The 16,558-nt window shown below is 39.1% G+C and overlaps 1 protein-coding gene across 1 annotated transcript; it reads right to left on the bottom strand.

The window, feature by feature from the left end:
* Positions 1-308: 308 nt before the first annotated feature.
* On the bottom strand, positions 309-13,783 carry pias4a (protein inhibitor of activated STAT, 4a). Its single transcript, XM_032525278.1, has 11 exons — positions 13,696-13,783; positions 11,575-11,956; positions 11,370-11,454; positions 11,218-11,259; positions 8,546-8,636; positions 7,428-7,556; positions 5,823-5,928; positions 5,565-5,638; positions 5,239-5,399; positions 3,911-4,062; positions 309-3,783 (listed from the first exon to the last, which is right to left on the bottom strand). Exons 1-11 carry the CDS (start codon positions 13,720-13,722, stop codon positions 3,536-3,538), a joined length of 1,497 nt encoding a protein of 498 aa, XP_032381169.1. The 5' UTR covers positions 13,723-13,783; the 3' UTR covers positions 309-3,535.
* Positions 13,784-16,558: the final 2,775 nt, after the last annotated feature.

The following is a 16,558-nucleotide window of genomic DNA, read 5'->3' as shown; positions in this document are numbered from 1 at the left end:
GCAGGGATCTGGCTATGGCCACAAACCAAACACTTCCACACACCTTCTCAGAATAGAAAGCAAAAGAAAAACAGACAACAAATATAGTGCTGTTTGAATAAGTTTTCTTTGACAAAAAAAAAAATGTCAGGCAGAAATTTAGCTGATGTACTGATTTGTATGTAGAACCTATTGGATCAATTTCAAATGCAGTATATATGTGCTGTATATGCAAGTTCCATTTGCCAAACCTTTAAAATATATGGAAGTAAAAGCAGCTTTGTTTCATGGTTTATTTACTGTTTTCAAAATAAAACAATGGCAGACGAGTTTTTAAGAACTGATTTTAATTAATTCCACACGTCAATAACAGCTGTTAGAATACGATCATTTGAAATTTTACAGTTTTATCCTCAGACATAAAATGTGTCCCCAGATCTGAGCATTTGGTACAGGACAGAACAATCTCAACCTTAACCAGTCCTTTGTGGCAACAGCGTCAGGTGCTGCTACCCTCAACAGCGTCTTAGTGTCTGTTTGCCTAGTAACAACTGGAGGCGATTCAAGGCTTAATAAAATATTATTTAAATTTTATTGTCTTTTAATATGAACATATAAAAAAAACACAACAAACAAAACATTTACATCATGGATTGTAAGCCTCTGCCCATGCTACCGTATGCATTATTATAAGAAGAAAGATGCCACTACAAAAAGACCAGACCCACAGCTCTCTCCAGCTCCCAAACCAGCTGCAAACACATCTGGCTCAGTTCCACAAAAGCAACCGGCACCACCTCTCATCTTTAACCATAAGGATCAGAAAAGTTTAGGAGATCTGTTCAAATATGACATTCTATACCTATTAACAAATGAACAATGTGATTTTTGTTATATGTATAGCGCAGTTACTTACAAATACAAATTGCCTAGTTGAAGACAGGTATTAGAGTTCTGTACATTATTTTGCTTTAAGCGCCTTATAAAGAATATCCTTTTCAGGGACAGTCTCTAATGTATAACAGGCAAAGTGCCCTCAATCAATTTTGTGTGGTTTATCAAACATGTTTCAACAGTATATTGATTCTGTAAACCATGTCAAAATGTCAACAAATAAAAGAGAAAAATGGAAGACCAGATTTAACTCCACCTACTTTTTAAAATCATCGACCTTATCAAATAATGCACTTGCAACAGTGAGGCTCCGTATTGATGTGTAAATGCCATTTATCTGTGCTCATGAGCAAGGGAAAGAAAACCAGATTCTGTACTGATCAAACCATAACAAAGGGATGATGAGAGAAGGAAACATACCCACACCCAATGTGTCTCACAGTGGAGCAGACCGACGCTTTTCTAGTTTCACATTTTTCTTGATTCACACACATGAAATGGTTGAGGAGATCTGATCACAATGATCAGGGATCCTTGATTAATACTCACTACAGGATGGCTTTAAAATAAATAAACCTTAAACTTGGGATGCAGTATCAGATGAAAGTGCAAACAGCTCTAGCAACACAGCAACATCTTTTCTCATCTTCAAGCAAACACTGATGACCTTCCTGCAGACAAAACCTAAAGCCTGCACATGCAGCCCGAGTCTCCTTCTCTGCAGAGCAGCCATCACATACTGACAATACTAGGAATATTAGTTGTAAGCCTACAGCATGTTGCAATTAAAGTCCAATTCTATTCCAACAAATAGGCGTGACCTTATCTATGTTGTTGGGAGGCCGAGGGGATTGTTGGTTGAAGCAGCTCCACTTGTTCCAGACAAGACCGTTTGTATTCCAATCAATGACTAAGCGTGGTGGGGTTGCACTTATTGGCACTTCATTATGTTTTGTTCCGTCAGACACGCTGAACCCGCAGTAGCAAAGTACTCTGAATGGTGCTTTGACCCAGGTCGGCTTCATTTGGAGGAAAAGAAAAGAAGCATTCATCAAAAGAACAGCCATGAGTTCGGACCAATTATAACTCAACTCAAACCACAGCAGCAGAGGTGTCCTGCTTCCTGCAACCTAATAGTTCTGTCTGTACAGAACTACAGCCAAATATTATGTAGATTAATTACACACTTAACAAAATGTGAAGCAATTCAATAAATATGGAGGACAGAGGACATAAAAAAGTGGTAAAAAAGAATGACGGCACTTCCGATTACTATTCCATAAGTGTATTTTTACATTTTTTTTTTTTGTAACCACAAATTTTATTATGCTTCTGTCTATTTCTTCCACGGGAAACACATCTAAGGAAATCTTCAATGAAACTAAACACCTTCCTTCAGATTGGAGTCTCATCGGCTGGCCAGCTCAGCTAGCCTTAAACAACGGGCTCCAATCTTCAACACTCAACGAAAAAGGCACCAAAATCTCACAACCATTTCCTGTCAGTGAACTCCTAAAATAGATCAGCTTTGGCACAGCTGCCACACAGAAATACACAATGCTGATATATCTCCTAATAAATCCGGTTACTTACAGCGCTATAACCGCAGTTATGTTTTACAGAGGGGAAGTGTTCCACCCACAACCTTCTGCATTTTGCATGCACTGATGCCTTGTTAGCTTGGTTATCCAAAAACTCTCTCACCTTTTAACAAAGATTGTGTTGCTGTAGAGGGAACAGAGCTGCATGGAACAATGGAATTAAAAAACTAAACAGAAAAATGCAGGAAAACAAAATCTCCAGTGTAAGATTGACTTCAGAAAGACAAATCAATTCTTGTCCTCTGCTTCTTTCTAAGCTACTCTCTGGTCAGTCTGCTAAGTTTTTATGACTGAGGTAGGTTCTCTTTAGCTAAGGACAAATATAAATGGAAAGCATCACACATTGAGGCCAGTATTGTGTTCTGCCCTTTCATAATTAAAAAAGGATAAATTCCTGAAAAAACCCTTTCAAGCTTTGAATTCATTCTCTAAACAAAACAAATAAACACAATGGGAGAGATTTAATTTTGCATCACACACCAGATATCTCTGCCTTGTCCTCCCCCAGATTTGGAATGCTCTTGTCCACTACTTGTTTTTGACCTTTTACCAAAAACTACCGAGGAGCCTCCATTTTGAACTTGCCTTTTCATCACAAATGTGACCAAAATCAGAAACGCCCATGGCTAAAAGAGCCTGTAATTCCAAGTCAAATACAAACAGAGATGAGGTGGTAGAGAGGGAATAGTCTGGAGAGAGAGAGAGAGAGGAAGAGGGGTGGTGGTGGTGGTCGGGTGCACAATCCATTCAGTCTCTTAAGTAGAGGCAGGACGGTACAGATGTTCACTGCAAGGTGACGGTTGGCCAAAAAGAGTTAGAGTTGCTTCCAGTGGTGTACAGTACAAAGAGGAATCCTAATCACTCCAGATTGAAGATTCATTAACAGTGTTTGAGTGTATGTTTGTTTTGACTGGATAGAACGAGAGCTGCTAAAAGGCTGACGTTTGGGCATAAGGGAGGGTTGCTGCATCTAGTGGATTACTGTGTTCCTGTCCATTTAGCCCCCTGCCTCTCTGTCTCTGTGTGTGTGTGCCAGTCTGTAAGGGGACAGAGGTGTGGGGTCAGTAGGCAGTGACCAGGTCCTTGTCGTAGTTGTATCGGCCCCTCTTTGGGGCAGGACTGTCGGCGCTGTCCTCAGTGTCCTCACTGTCTCCCCCTGCCCCGCCCCCTTCCTCCTCAGAGGAGGAGTCAAGTGTCAGATCTACCACTGCACCTCCTCCCGGTGGCACAGCAGGTCCTCCTGGGACTCCTGCCATCCCCACGCTGGTGCTGCTGTGGGCCGGTGAATGACCGTTAGCCTCAGGAATGCCTGCAGACATTAAGGCCATTTAAAAAAATGTATTACATAAAAGATTTACACAAGCAAACTAATGCAGGGGGGGGAAGCACACACAAAAAAGGGCAAAGAGGCAAAATTGAAGGGGTCTGACACTTACATATATCAACAACAGGATACTCTGGTGTGTTGCTGCGTTCTCTTTCCCTGTCCCTCTCCTTGTCATCTCGGATGGGTCGCCAGGAGCCGTCAGTCAAGTACTCAATCTCCTCAATGTCCTCACTTGTCTCTTTCAGAATCTCAGATAGCAGCCTGAAATACACACGGCTGGTTAGAGTCGCCCCACAAAACAATTTCAAACCAGAAAAGGAACAGAATACTACATTCAAACAATTGCAGAAGCCTAGCAAAAGTCAGCATGAGTAAAATTCCATATTTTTTGTCCTTTTCTGCAGCCTGCAAATCATGTCCGTCATTCTAAATCCTCAAACTACTTTGCCACCATGATGACCATATCTCTATAATCTTGACAATTAGAAAATTTCTTCAATTTTCCTTAAATAGCAAGATTGAGTCAAGTTACTCAATCTTGCTATTTAAGGAAAATTGAAGAAATTTTCTTCCATGAAGAAAATTAACAAAATAAGCTTAATACCTTAGGTGTTTATTATCACCTGAATCTTAATTCTGTAAATTTCTCTGCTTCAAAACTATATGCGGTAAAATAAACAACATTTAGTAACTAGGTTGCTGAAAGTGAAACCTAAAGATGAATTAAAGAAGGGACTTGCACACCAGCTTAATTTAAGGAATGCAAAGCCAAAGTGTAACACAATGCTTTCGGTCTTTGTGAAAGTAAGGGAGTGTCTGTGAGAGTTGTTCAGAATTTGCAAGAAACCACACGCCCAATATGCTAAGGATAAAAGTATTTTATCATGAATTTTTTTTTTTGTTGATAAAATTGACTGCAGATTCATTTATCGCTATTCTGTTGGTAATAAAATACCAGAAAGACAAACTGTGTTCAAATGCTGTCCTCTTTAGCTAAAACACTGCAGACTGGTTAGGGATATACATTTTGCACCTATAACCTAATAGAGCAATTTACATTTGTTGAGAGTATACATCACTGTAGTGTTGAGTCTTCGAGTCCCACGATTACATGGTTCTCCAAACTACAGCCTAGTTACATAAGTAGATCTTAGACTCAGCAAACAAGCCAATTTACAGGATCAAAAATGTTGGAATTTAACCTGACAGGATACCGATAACCACCCTCTAATGCCATGCAAAACATTCAAAACTTGGTTCAGTTTGTATGAAGAGTCCTTAGAATACTCCAACATCTGTGCAGGTAGTAGACTTTTCCCCAAGCTCGCTTCATCTCACACACATGCACGCATGCACACGTGTGTAATTCTTTAGAATGTATTGAGTGGAAGATGGTGCTGCAGGGGTGGGACAAGTCAGAGCATGCTTCTGTCTTACCCATCAATAGTGAGCAGCTCAAAGGGAGCAGGCTTGTCACAGACGGGGCAAGTCCATGTGGGCTTCTTCTCATTCATCTGCAGGAAGAAGACTGCGTCGAAACACTGAAGATGGGCACAAGTTAACACTCGACATGGCACACCGAGCCGCATCTTCACCAACTGGGAAGTAGGAGAGGGAAGAAGCATGCTAAATTAATAAACCTTCACAGTAGAACAAACATTTATGAAAACTGGCCTTTGATACTGCAAAAGATCAGAAATAGAAAAATATCTAGGACGGTGAAGACTGACCTATCCACATCTTAACATGTCAGGTATACTCACTGGACAGATAAGAGAAACCCGGAGGCCTGTAGTTGCAATTTCACTCTCTGGGTCAAAACGTAGTTTGTCTTGAACTATAGATCAATGGCAGACAAAAATATAATGTCATAATAGCTTAAAAAACAATTTTTCATTTGAAATTGAAACACACAAAACGGTGCTAACAAAGGTTTGAGTCAACGACTTCTTAGTGTAGTTTTCAATTTCAAAGTCAAATTTGCAAAAATAATTTAGGCAGAGTATGAAGGTATTACATACTGCGTTCACGACAGCGTTCTGCACTTTCAACAGAGCACAGTTTGAGTTGGCTGAAGAGGTCCGCTGCAGTGAAAACCCTCACTAAATACACTGCCACCGAGTACCGCTGAAAACAGATTAAGAGGTTGTGAGCATTTATTTCAAAAGGCTAGCAATCTAAAATATACACCAAGTGAACCCCAAAGCCACTTAAAAAAACAGAAACTTTAATACACAAGATTTATTATGGTAAGGGAAATCTACTTGGTAAAAAAGAATTAAAAAGGCAAATCTACTCTCTTGAACCATCCTGATTTTATAACTGTATTTAATGCAAGATAATATCCTCTTACATAATTTATATGGGCATAATTTAAATTGAAAGTCACACAACCAAACACAGCAAATTCTTTCTATTAATGAATGTTCAATATCTCTGGGATCTTTGTGCAAATATGATTATGCTTAGCAAAAACCTTAGAATTTGATGGCCTGAATTCCCCACACCCCCACCTGTGGGCCAACCACAAGGTTATGGTCTTGCAGGAATTTTGTGTGTCATATTCGTCTCCAAAGCTGAACGCTGCTGTTGTCCTGTCTCAGTAATGTTGTAAAACACGTCACACGAGCTTCTGGATGGGAATGTTGCCGGACCACACCAATTTGTAAACATAGCCATAGGGAGAAATACAGAGTTGTGTGGAGCTGATAGGCCTAATTATCTTTGTATCAACTCATTTGGCAATGGCTTGAACTTAACCAATGTTAAACCAATATAAAATAGTTGCACACTATATCCTATAGCTTTAACAAAGGGCAATTCAGCTGTCAGGCAACTTTAGTGCAGGCTAACTGTAGGCTATGGCGATTGGACGATTTCCAAAACTCTTGGATAAAGAAAACACTATTATAAAAAGGAATAATAAGGAAAAAATAAGCATACAAAAATAATTCTTATTTAGGGTTGTACCGAATTGTCACTTTGTTTCCTTTACATTCAAAGATTCTATGGATGTTTTCAAATGAAGCTTCAAATGTCAAATTGTATGCCACCATAGCTCCAGCATTCAAATCAGAGGTTGACCAATGAAAGATTTTTGAGGCCGATATCAAGACAAATCTGACAATCCAATACATCGGCCGATATACTTAAAAAAATGTTTTTCAGAAAAACGTAACAAAACAAACAGATTTCCCCAACATTAGTTTTTTGTAGATATTTGAGTCTTTACTAAAATAATATAATAATGCAGTTTAAAAATAAACTTGTTTGTTTTATTGTCACATAATAGGAACCTCAAAAGAAATTAAAGATCTGCTAAATACAAAAATATAAAAATACAAATTTAAGTTATGAAACTTGAAGTCCTTTGAACAAAAACACAATAACAACTAAAATAATCAAAGTATGTTGCAACAGGGTAGTTAAATATTTGTTTAATTGGCCATTATAAATGCCGATACCATTTTGGAAAATGCCAAGACGCTAGTTAAAGTAGTTCAGCTCATGGCCCTCAGGAACAACTGAGTGGGACTCATGAAACAAAAGAACTGCATGTACCAGTGGTGCACCACGACCCTAAGCTACGCCAACATACAGTGTGTGATTCAGTATCGGATTCTGACCTTGCCAAAGTTTCCCCAGGTGACGGTGACTCTGTTGGTGACATTGGAGAGATGCAACCAGGGAGTTATGTTTACAGGACGACAAGGGCGACGAGGCTCAACACCGGGCTTGTTAGAAGGGTAATAGCCCTTTAAACACACAGACACACAAAAAATGATGTAAATTATCCAAGATATCCTCTTAATAAAATTGTTAGACAGACAGACAGAGACACTTTATTCATTCAAGTTTTTGTTTTTTTTTAGTGTAGGGAGACCGGCGATGGTTGTAACAAAGGGATGGTTGGAACAGCATGACTTTCACCTATAAGGGATAACATATGAGTCATGTGATAAATGAAGTGCCAATGAACCAATTGCCACTTCGCTCGTTTGAAAGCTATGATGTCTCTCTCTTTCATGGGTAAGCCAAATTCTCTGGGCGGGCAAAGCAGAGAAAGGGGGGGGTAACCTAGCTGAAAATGAAAGCTCAGATGGAGGAGGTAAGATTCCAGATCGGCCCATCTGAGCTTTCATTTTCTCAAAGGCAGAGCAGGATACCCAGGGCTCGGTTTACACCTATCACAATTTCTAGCCACTGGGGGACCATACACAGGCTGGGGGAACTCATATTAATGTTAAAAAACCTCATTAAGTGACGTTTTCATGCCATGGGACCTTTAAGTTAGTAAGAGAACTGTAGAGACTCAGGAAAGCTCTTTTTACCTCAGCACATGTTACGAGCACAATGGAACAGTAAACAGTCTTGGATGTTTTAGCTTCCCACCAGCGCATGAACAGTTTTAACACTGAGACAGAGAGGTTCCTACTGAAGACTTGCCAGCGAGTTGATGCCTTTAGGCTGGCGAAACACTATCTGTACCTGGATATTATTTTTTCTTGCCTTATTCAACATCCACCTACAGTAAATTGGTTAGTCCATCACAATTATCATGCTTATTTGGCCCTGACCAGTCAGTAAATTTCCCATTAAGTTAGTGACTCATTTTCAGTATTTAAAAACAAATGGAAGACAGGAATGACTACTACAAATAAACTATTTTTGAGCAGAAGAAAAGCCAAGCTTTAGTCATATTTGTACTCTAAAAGTGTGGCTCGTCTCAGAGAAGTCAACTCACCGGCACATGACAGTAGGACTGGTTGACTTTGACAGCAACGTTGGGAGGATACTGGTCCTCCTGGACACCAATGGAGTCTGTGTAACAGATTCTACAACAGAGTGTGATATGAGAGAGAAAGGTTATTATAATAAGAACGTCTGACCACTAGATCTGAATCAGTTTTAGCAGATTTTTGTGCAGTCTGCCAGCCAATTAACTGACTGCTTATTTACAGACGTGCTCAAATTTGTTGGTACCCTTACAGCTCATTGAAATAATGCTTCATTCCTCCTGAAAAGTGATGAAATTAAAAGCTATTTTATCATGTATACTTGCATGCCTTTGGTATGTCATAGGATAAAGTAAAGAAGCTGTGAAAAGAGATGAATTATTGCTTATTCTACAAAGATATTCTAAAATGGCCTGGACACATTTGTTGGTACCCCTTGGAAAAGATAATAAATAATTGGATTATAGTGATATTTCAAACTAATTAGTTTCTTTAATTAGTATCACACATGTCTCCAATCTTGTAATCAGTCATTCAGCCTATTTAAATGGAGAAAAGTAGTCACTGTGCTGTTTGGTATCATTGTGTGCACCACACTGAACATGGACCAGAGAAAGCAAAGGAGAGAGTTGTCTGAGGAGATCAGAAAGAAAATAATAGACAAGCATGGTAAAGGTAAAGGCTACAAGACCATCTCCAAGCAGCTTGATGTTCCTGTGACAACAGTTGCAAATATTATTAAGAAGTTTAAGGTCCATGGAACTGTAGCCAACCTCCCTGGGCGTGGCCGCAAGAGGAAAATCGACCCCAGATTGAACAGAAGGATAGTGCGAATGGTAGAAAAAGAACCAAGGATAACTGCCAAAGAGATACAAGCTGAACTCCAAGGTGAAGGTACGTCAGTTTCTGATCGCACCATCCGTCGCTTTTTGAGCGAAAGTGGGCTCCATGGAAGAAGACCCAGGAGGACTCCACTTTTGAAAGAAAAACATAAAAAAGCCAGACTGGAATTTGCTAAAATGCATATTGACAAGCCACAATCCTTCTGGGAGAATGTCCTTGGACAGATGAGTCAAAACTGGAGCTTTTTGGCAAGTCACATCAGCTCTATGTTCACAGACGAAAAAAAGAAGCTTTCAAAGAAAAGAACACCATACCTACAGTGAAACATGGAGGAGGCTCGGTTATGTTTTGGGGCTGCTTTGCTGCACCTGGCACAGGGTGCCTTGAATCTGTGCAGGGCACAATGAAATCTCAAGACTATCAAGGCATTCTGGAGCGAAACGTACTGCCCAGTGTCAGAAAGCTCTGTCTCAGTCGCAGGTCATGGGTCCTCCAACAGGATAATGACCCAAAACACACAGCTAAAAGCACCCAAGAATGCCTAGGAACAAAACATTGGACTATTCTGAAGTGGCCTTCTATGAGTCCTGATTTGAATCCTATCGAACATCTATGGAAAGACCTGAAACTTGCAGTCTGGAGAAGGCACCCATCAAACCTGAGACAGCTGGAGCAGTTTGCTCAGGAAGAGTGGGCCAAACTACCTGTTAACAGGTGCAGAAGTCTCATTGAGAGCTACAGAAAACGTTTGATTGCAGTGATTGCCTCTAAAGGTTGTGCAACAAAATATTAGGTTAGCGGTCCCATCATTTTTGTCCATGCCATTTTCATTTGTTTTCTTATTTACAATATTATGTTGAATAAAAAATCAAAAGCAAAGTCTGATTTCTATTAAATATGGAATAAATAATGGTGGATGCCAATTACTTTTGTCCGTTTCAAGTTATTTCAGAGAAAATTGTGCATTCTTCGTTTTTTGTGGAGGGGTACCAACAAATTTGAGCACGTCTGTAAATCCAGCTGAGCGGCTACTTTTTTTGTATACATTTTGTATTCTAATAAAATAGTTTAGATCAACAAGTTATGATTCGCTATGCATATCTTTTTACAACCACTAACCTCTGCTTTAAAACAATGCAAGCATGATGATGGAGAAACGTGCCTATGTGTCTGTATCAGTCCCGCCCCTTACGAGTTTTAAATGAATGAATGTGTGTGTGTGTTCAAATGAGAGGTTGTATCCTGCCAAGTAGAGATTGGAGAGTCATCAGTGTTTGGAACATATTAACAAAGTTACTGATGACAAAACTCATTAAATGCAGATTAGACATCCTCATTTGATGGGCTACTTTAGAAAACACCGGTGGCAACCTTTACGTACACATTTAAAAAGTCCACTGAAAGCGGTGCATTTTCCATATACGCCACACAGGCGTTTATGGGCTTCATGACTGAACAAATGAATGATCTTTATTCATATTGCACTTTTACAGAAGAGCCATCTCTAAGACACATTGCAAACCCACTAAAACATGCAATGTTGTCAAAGTAACAAGCCTGTCACAAGGAAAATGTAGGCTATGCATTAAACTTTTGGTTTAACATATCCAAGAGCACTTCTTCACGTTTTGCCATTGACTAATTATGCAACCTAATGATGCCCCAAATCAGGTTTTAAGAATATAAAATGATGTAACAGAACTTCCTGCATTAAATTATATAAATGGGATAATAATGTGCAAGATTACCAGCACAGTCATTGGCAGAACCAGCAGCTTCCAGGTAAAAGGAGAGTGAAATATCTATTACGTTCCAATGGGAATTAGTGGGAACTTACCTAAGAACCACTTGGATTGATCTGATTCCTGGACGAAGCTCACTTAAAAAAGCAAAAAAGGTTAAAAATTGAAATGAAGATTAGTTACCGGGTTTGTAAATTGAGCTAATGTTATCCAAGCAGATCTGGGGAGAAAGTTGGGATTTTCTTACCTCGCATTTCTGATCTGGTCTGCTTGGTTAGGTGTTAATTCAAATATGCATTGACTGTCCTGCAGTTTCTCACTGTTCACATCAACTGTAAAAATGTGTAGAGAAAACCCATCAAAAGAACAGCACAGTATGTGGAGGAAACATTTCTACTAAACAAATAATTTAAATTACAATGATACAAGAACTTCAAACTATATACACTTACTTAGCTCTGTTGGAGGCAATAGTGTCTCCAAAGTTTGGTAGAAGGGCAGTGGCACCAGCTTGACCTCTGCTGCAGGTGTGGGGATCGGTTTGGAAATGCCATTGAGGTAGTCTGCGCCCTGAGAGGTGGCAGTGGGGGAGGAGCTGAGGGATGAGTAGGCAACTGGGACGCCCTCTGGACGCCGCGCTGCAAGCCAGCCAGATGTTTTGGGAAAGCGTGACTCGTAGAGCTGCCTGACGTTCTTCAGAAGCTCGGGGCTGTATTCAGTCTGCACTAGCCTCAGCGCACGCCCCACCAGGTCCTGTTTCAGCCCACTTTTGCTGCGGCCCATTGAGGCCAGCAGCGTCTGCAGGTCTGAGACCCGGAAACTTTTGACCATGTTCTAGAGGGAGGACAAGACAAAAATCATGTGAAACACAATACAGGGACAATGAAGTCTATTAATGGGGAAGGTTTGAGGGACAATGCCATGAATTTACAAATCTAGACTTAAGTTTTAGAGCCAAGTCCCATCCAGTGCATATTGATACTTAGCCTAATTTAAATCCAGAACCATTTACTTTCACAATGCTAATGGATTTAGATTTCTTCTACTTCCGACTTAAGAATTTGAAGTTGTTTTTCCTGAAGTTATTCAGTTTGATTTTCCTAACCTAACCTTCCTAATCTAACCTTTGTAAACCAAGGTGGAAAATACATTCCAGTATTACAGTGTTAATATTCTGTAAATTGCTCCAGTAATGTATCAAGCTATTAAATATACTCGTGAGAGATAGACACAGACACACACTTGTGAAAATTCCTGCCTAAACTCACTTGCTTACTTTTGCCCATGGAAGGCTCCACACAATTACTTTACAATTAACTTGTACAGCATTTAACATGACATAACAGTGTCTCAAACTATTTGATTCCTGCTAAAATTAGCTTTTGTCCTTAGTCACTTTAATCCTCCAGAGGTTTGAACTTTAGGAGTCAAACTGCTCCTTGTTCTGACCACTTGTCATTTTCATCACTGAGCTCTTAAAAATAATTGTGGTACCATTAAACAAACGCTGAATCTGTGACAGTAGTTCAAAAGTACGACTGCCTCTCTGCATTTTACTGTAATACATATACTACACAGGCCTGTAATACACACAGACATAAATTGCACTGATCAGCTACTAGTCTGTTTACAGTCCCACGGAGGTAGACTATGCCTTAAAACTAACCAACGTCTAACACATAAATGTAATTGTACAATACCAATGGACAACATGCGTATCAATCAATTCCAGAATATTCACTGTTAAATATTATTTGCATTTACTGTTGGTTGTTTACGGGATAACTCGTTTGTGTAACAGTGACAACCACACTTAGAACGGAATTCGAACCAAACCAAAACATACAAAAATAGTATTTATTAAGTAGCAGCAACTTAGAGTATGTGAATTTAGGACACACCATGTAATGTTGTTGTTACTGGAAAGCCCTGAGCCGTTAAACGAGCTTTAGCTTTGTCTGACATCGTGGAGTTGTGCATCAGTAGCACGTTTGCTTTGTGTCTAGCTAGATTAACGTTAAATGTACACAATAACGCGGCTGTCCAGGCTTGTGATGGCAATGCTGTGCAAAATGCAGCCATAAAGTCAATTTCTTCAGCCTCACATGAACAATATAGCCTGCGCTGTACGGCTGGCTAGCTTCTCTACAGATTGGGCTTTCAGTAACGTTATTCAATCAACTGGACATTTTGACAGGTGCACAGCTTCATAAACTAACCGGCTACCTACAGACAGACATGTTTATAAGCCAAATAATGTCCAATAGTAGCGCGCTGGGAAGACTGCTAGCAGCGTTTTTATTGTCACATCATTTATTTTCGGTGTCTTCCTTTAGAGCCAGCGTGATGCTAGCTAAACCAACGCACTTGCTTAGTTAACAGTATCTAGTAGCCTAGCTACGTTAGCAACACAGGCTAGTTCGTTTGGTTGCGAATGTATTACGCCACAATTCTTGGAGAAAACTCTTAAATAAATTCATACAAAGCCCCCAGTATCCCCTTGACCAGGGTGAGTTTCAAACCACACAAACACGCCAGTTCCATCAAACCAAAGCTAGCCGAGCTCTACTTGCCATCGCTTCCACCAGTTCGGCCGCCATCTTCGTCCAGCAGTACCGCGAGAGTCAGAGACGAAGGGTAGTCTCTCACCAATGAAACGCAGAGCCTGCTTTGATAGACGAGTATAATCAGCCAATCACAGTGTGGCTTTAACCAGAGCCCGAGGAGCTGTACACAAAGTAGGCGGGACCACCTTGTTTTAAAGTTACAGTGCAACTTTTTAAAAACACTAAGAGACAGGTCTTTTTTCCAAAATAGGCCTCAGTGTCAATTAATTATACCACGTGTCACATCATTTTGATATCCATGGTATTTCTTTTTTATAGTATTGAGATATCTTGAGATTGTGTCTTAAAAACTTTTTAAATTCAACGTTGATGTAAAGCATGGGGTGACAAGTGGACCGGGTCGCATGGTCTGTTCAAATCCCGTCCGAGCAAAATACTCCGTTTCAGGTTCTGCGTCAAGCCGTGAGTTGTGGAGCTAATGCTTTGTCTAAGGTATGCTCATAATTGAATTAAAATGAGTAACTAACGAAATACACTTAGGCGTCAAAGTATAGTCCCGCCTTACCCTGATCAAAACACAAACACTATGGTGGGTCACCCTTTTAGTAAAATGGAAATAAGTATGCTAAGGACGAATTGATACTCCTTGTGGTGATCCAGCCCTGCTTTTCCAGGGGCCCATCAAATGTGGCAAACGGTGGCAAATCAAAACATAAAAATGCCATTAAAGTAATTATGTAATAAAATGGTGTGTTTTATTTTGGCTTTACTTGAGTTGTGAAACGTCAATAAAACAATGTTGCGTCTTCAAAAGGGCAGCTGATTTTGCCACTGCACTTCTTGATGCAAGGTTGTCTATTATGATTTATAAACAAAATATAAAGGATAGATAGGATTAAGTTGTTTTCAAACACCTGTCTGGACTCAAGTTTTGTTTTATATTGTGTCATATTTTTTAATAATTGTATTGGACATGTGTCGTACGTGTGAGTTGATATAGCCAATTACATTGCAAAAGCTTGCTAATATAAGGGCAGCATGGTGCTCTCTGCTGTGTGTGTGTGTGTGTGTGTGTGTAACATGTTTCATTATTTAAACAGAAGGGGGCAATATAGTCCATGATTTGACTAGACAGTCATTGATTAATTCTCTCACTAAAACTACAGTATAAAGCATATATATACTTATATGCTATATATGCTGTTATCTACACTAATGTGATGGCTGAGGTATAATGGTGGGGACATTATTATTGTGATTATTACTATTATTATTATTATAAATCCCTAATACTGGGGCGTGTCATGCAACACTGTTGAAACTAGACCTTATCTGTTTTAGATCCCAGAGACTTATAGATAGACTAAATAAAACATGAAAATGATGGACATGGATCATTTTCCAATTCATGTAACACTCTAAATGTAAAAATCACATTTTGTATTTAAATATTTCATATACACAGTTTCACTGAAGCGCTACAAAAGCAGATACAGAATACGAATGCTACAATGAAAACATTTTAAAATGTTTTTGATGATTTTGATCTTATAAGAAATTTAAAGGCACCGTTTGAGAACATTAAGAAGACATGAAGTTGTTAAAAATAAAACCATAAATTCTTCATTTATAGATCATCACAATTGAAGCAAAATGAGAACATTTAAGACGTAGGCTACAGTTCAATTTAACACAGAGATGGAGTCAGTAATAGAGTCCTAACACATCATAAGAGAGGACTATTCAATAACTATTCTTTCAAATTGAGGGACATGTACATTCTTCTAAATAAACTACTATGAACAAATAAAATATACATTACAGAATTAAAGATTAGAATACAATACAATACAACACAATATAATGTAGTGGATTAGAGGCATTTCAATTTTAATTTCTGAGTTGGATCTTGAAAGATATTTAAAATTTTATTTGTTGAACTCACTCACAAGCAGTAAAACCATATCACTTAGCCTACATACTGTTTTGTATGTGATTTATTTTTCTCCAATGCCTTATAACAAAGAATTCTCTTTAATAAAGGTAACTGGACACGAATAAAAAATACGTCATGTCAACAACAGGGACTTTTTTTTTTTTTTGCAGTCATCCATTTTAATGTTCTGTTACCTGTCAGTGTCTGCCCAGTGCATTTGCGCCCTTTCCAGAAAGGAAGACTCAAGTGTGTTTTTCCAAAAAATTGAACTTCACCGATTGAAGGGATAGTTCAGATTTATTCTGTGACTTACCTGTAGGAGCAACATATTGTATGTTGTTCATGGTCACATTTATTCATTATTATATTGTGCACTTATATTGTAGGTGGTGGGCGTTTTCATCGTGGTTTGAGCGGAAGTAATAACATATTTGTTTGCTTCACCTGTTCACCTGTGTTTTAAGGCTTTAACAGAGAGAGGGTGAGCCTGGGAGTGAACACTTTCTGTTGACCACCGCACTAACGCACTTGTATCGACACAAAGAAATTAAACATTTGGTAACTGCAGTATTAGTTGTACTTACGTGTGGAGGAATAAATCATTGCAATACAATCTCGAGCGTGTCACAGTGTGTTTGTGTGTCTCTCAGTGTTTAGTCCCTCACGGTAGCACTTTGTTGGACAGCTTACAGCCGCAACATAACCCTTTAAAACACCAAAGTCACACAATAACACTAACTAACTAACCGGTCGAGGCACGGTAGACCAGCAACTCTGGCTTTGAAGAGAATATAGTAGATAATGTTATAAGTTACCCATCAGAATGTCTGGTGAATGCATAAGGTCTGATGGCATTGTAAAGCAGTGAAAAATTACTCTAAATACAGTTGTGCTCATAAGTTTGCATGCCCTGACATAAATTTAGAAATTTTG

Source organism: Etheostoma spectabile, chromosome 9, assembly GCF_008692095.1.
Source record: "Etheostoma spectabile isolate EspeVRDwgs_2016 chromosome 9, UIUC_Espe_1.0, whole genome shotgun sequence".
Taxonomy (NCBI): domain Eukaryota; kingdom Metazoa; phylum Chordata; class Actinopteri; order Perciformes; family Percidae; genus Etheostoma; species Etheostoma spectabile.
The sequence above is the reverse complement of the archived record's forward strand: the minus strand, read 5'-3'. Positions and strand labels throughout refer to the sequence as shown.

What these genes read in the sequence shown, in the direction of transcription:
- pias4a (XM_032525278.1), bottom strand. Translation starts at nt 13,722, where the DNA reads ATGGCGGCCGAACTGGTGGAAGCGATG. An exon ending in GACCAGATCAGAAATGCGAG is followed by an intron (nt 11,260 to 11,369) that starts GTAAGAAAATCC and finishes TGCTTTTTTAAG; the next exon opens with TGAGCTTCGTCCAGGAATCA. An exon ending in TCAATCCAAGTGGTTCTTAG is followed by an intron (nt 8,637 to 11,217) that starts GTAAGTTCCCAC and finishes ACTCTGTTGTAG; the next exon opens with AATCTGTTACACAGACTCCA.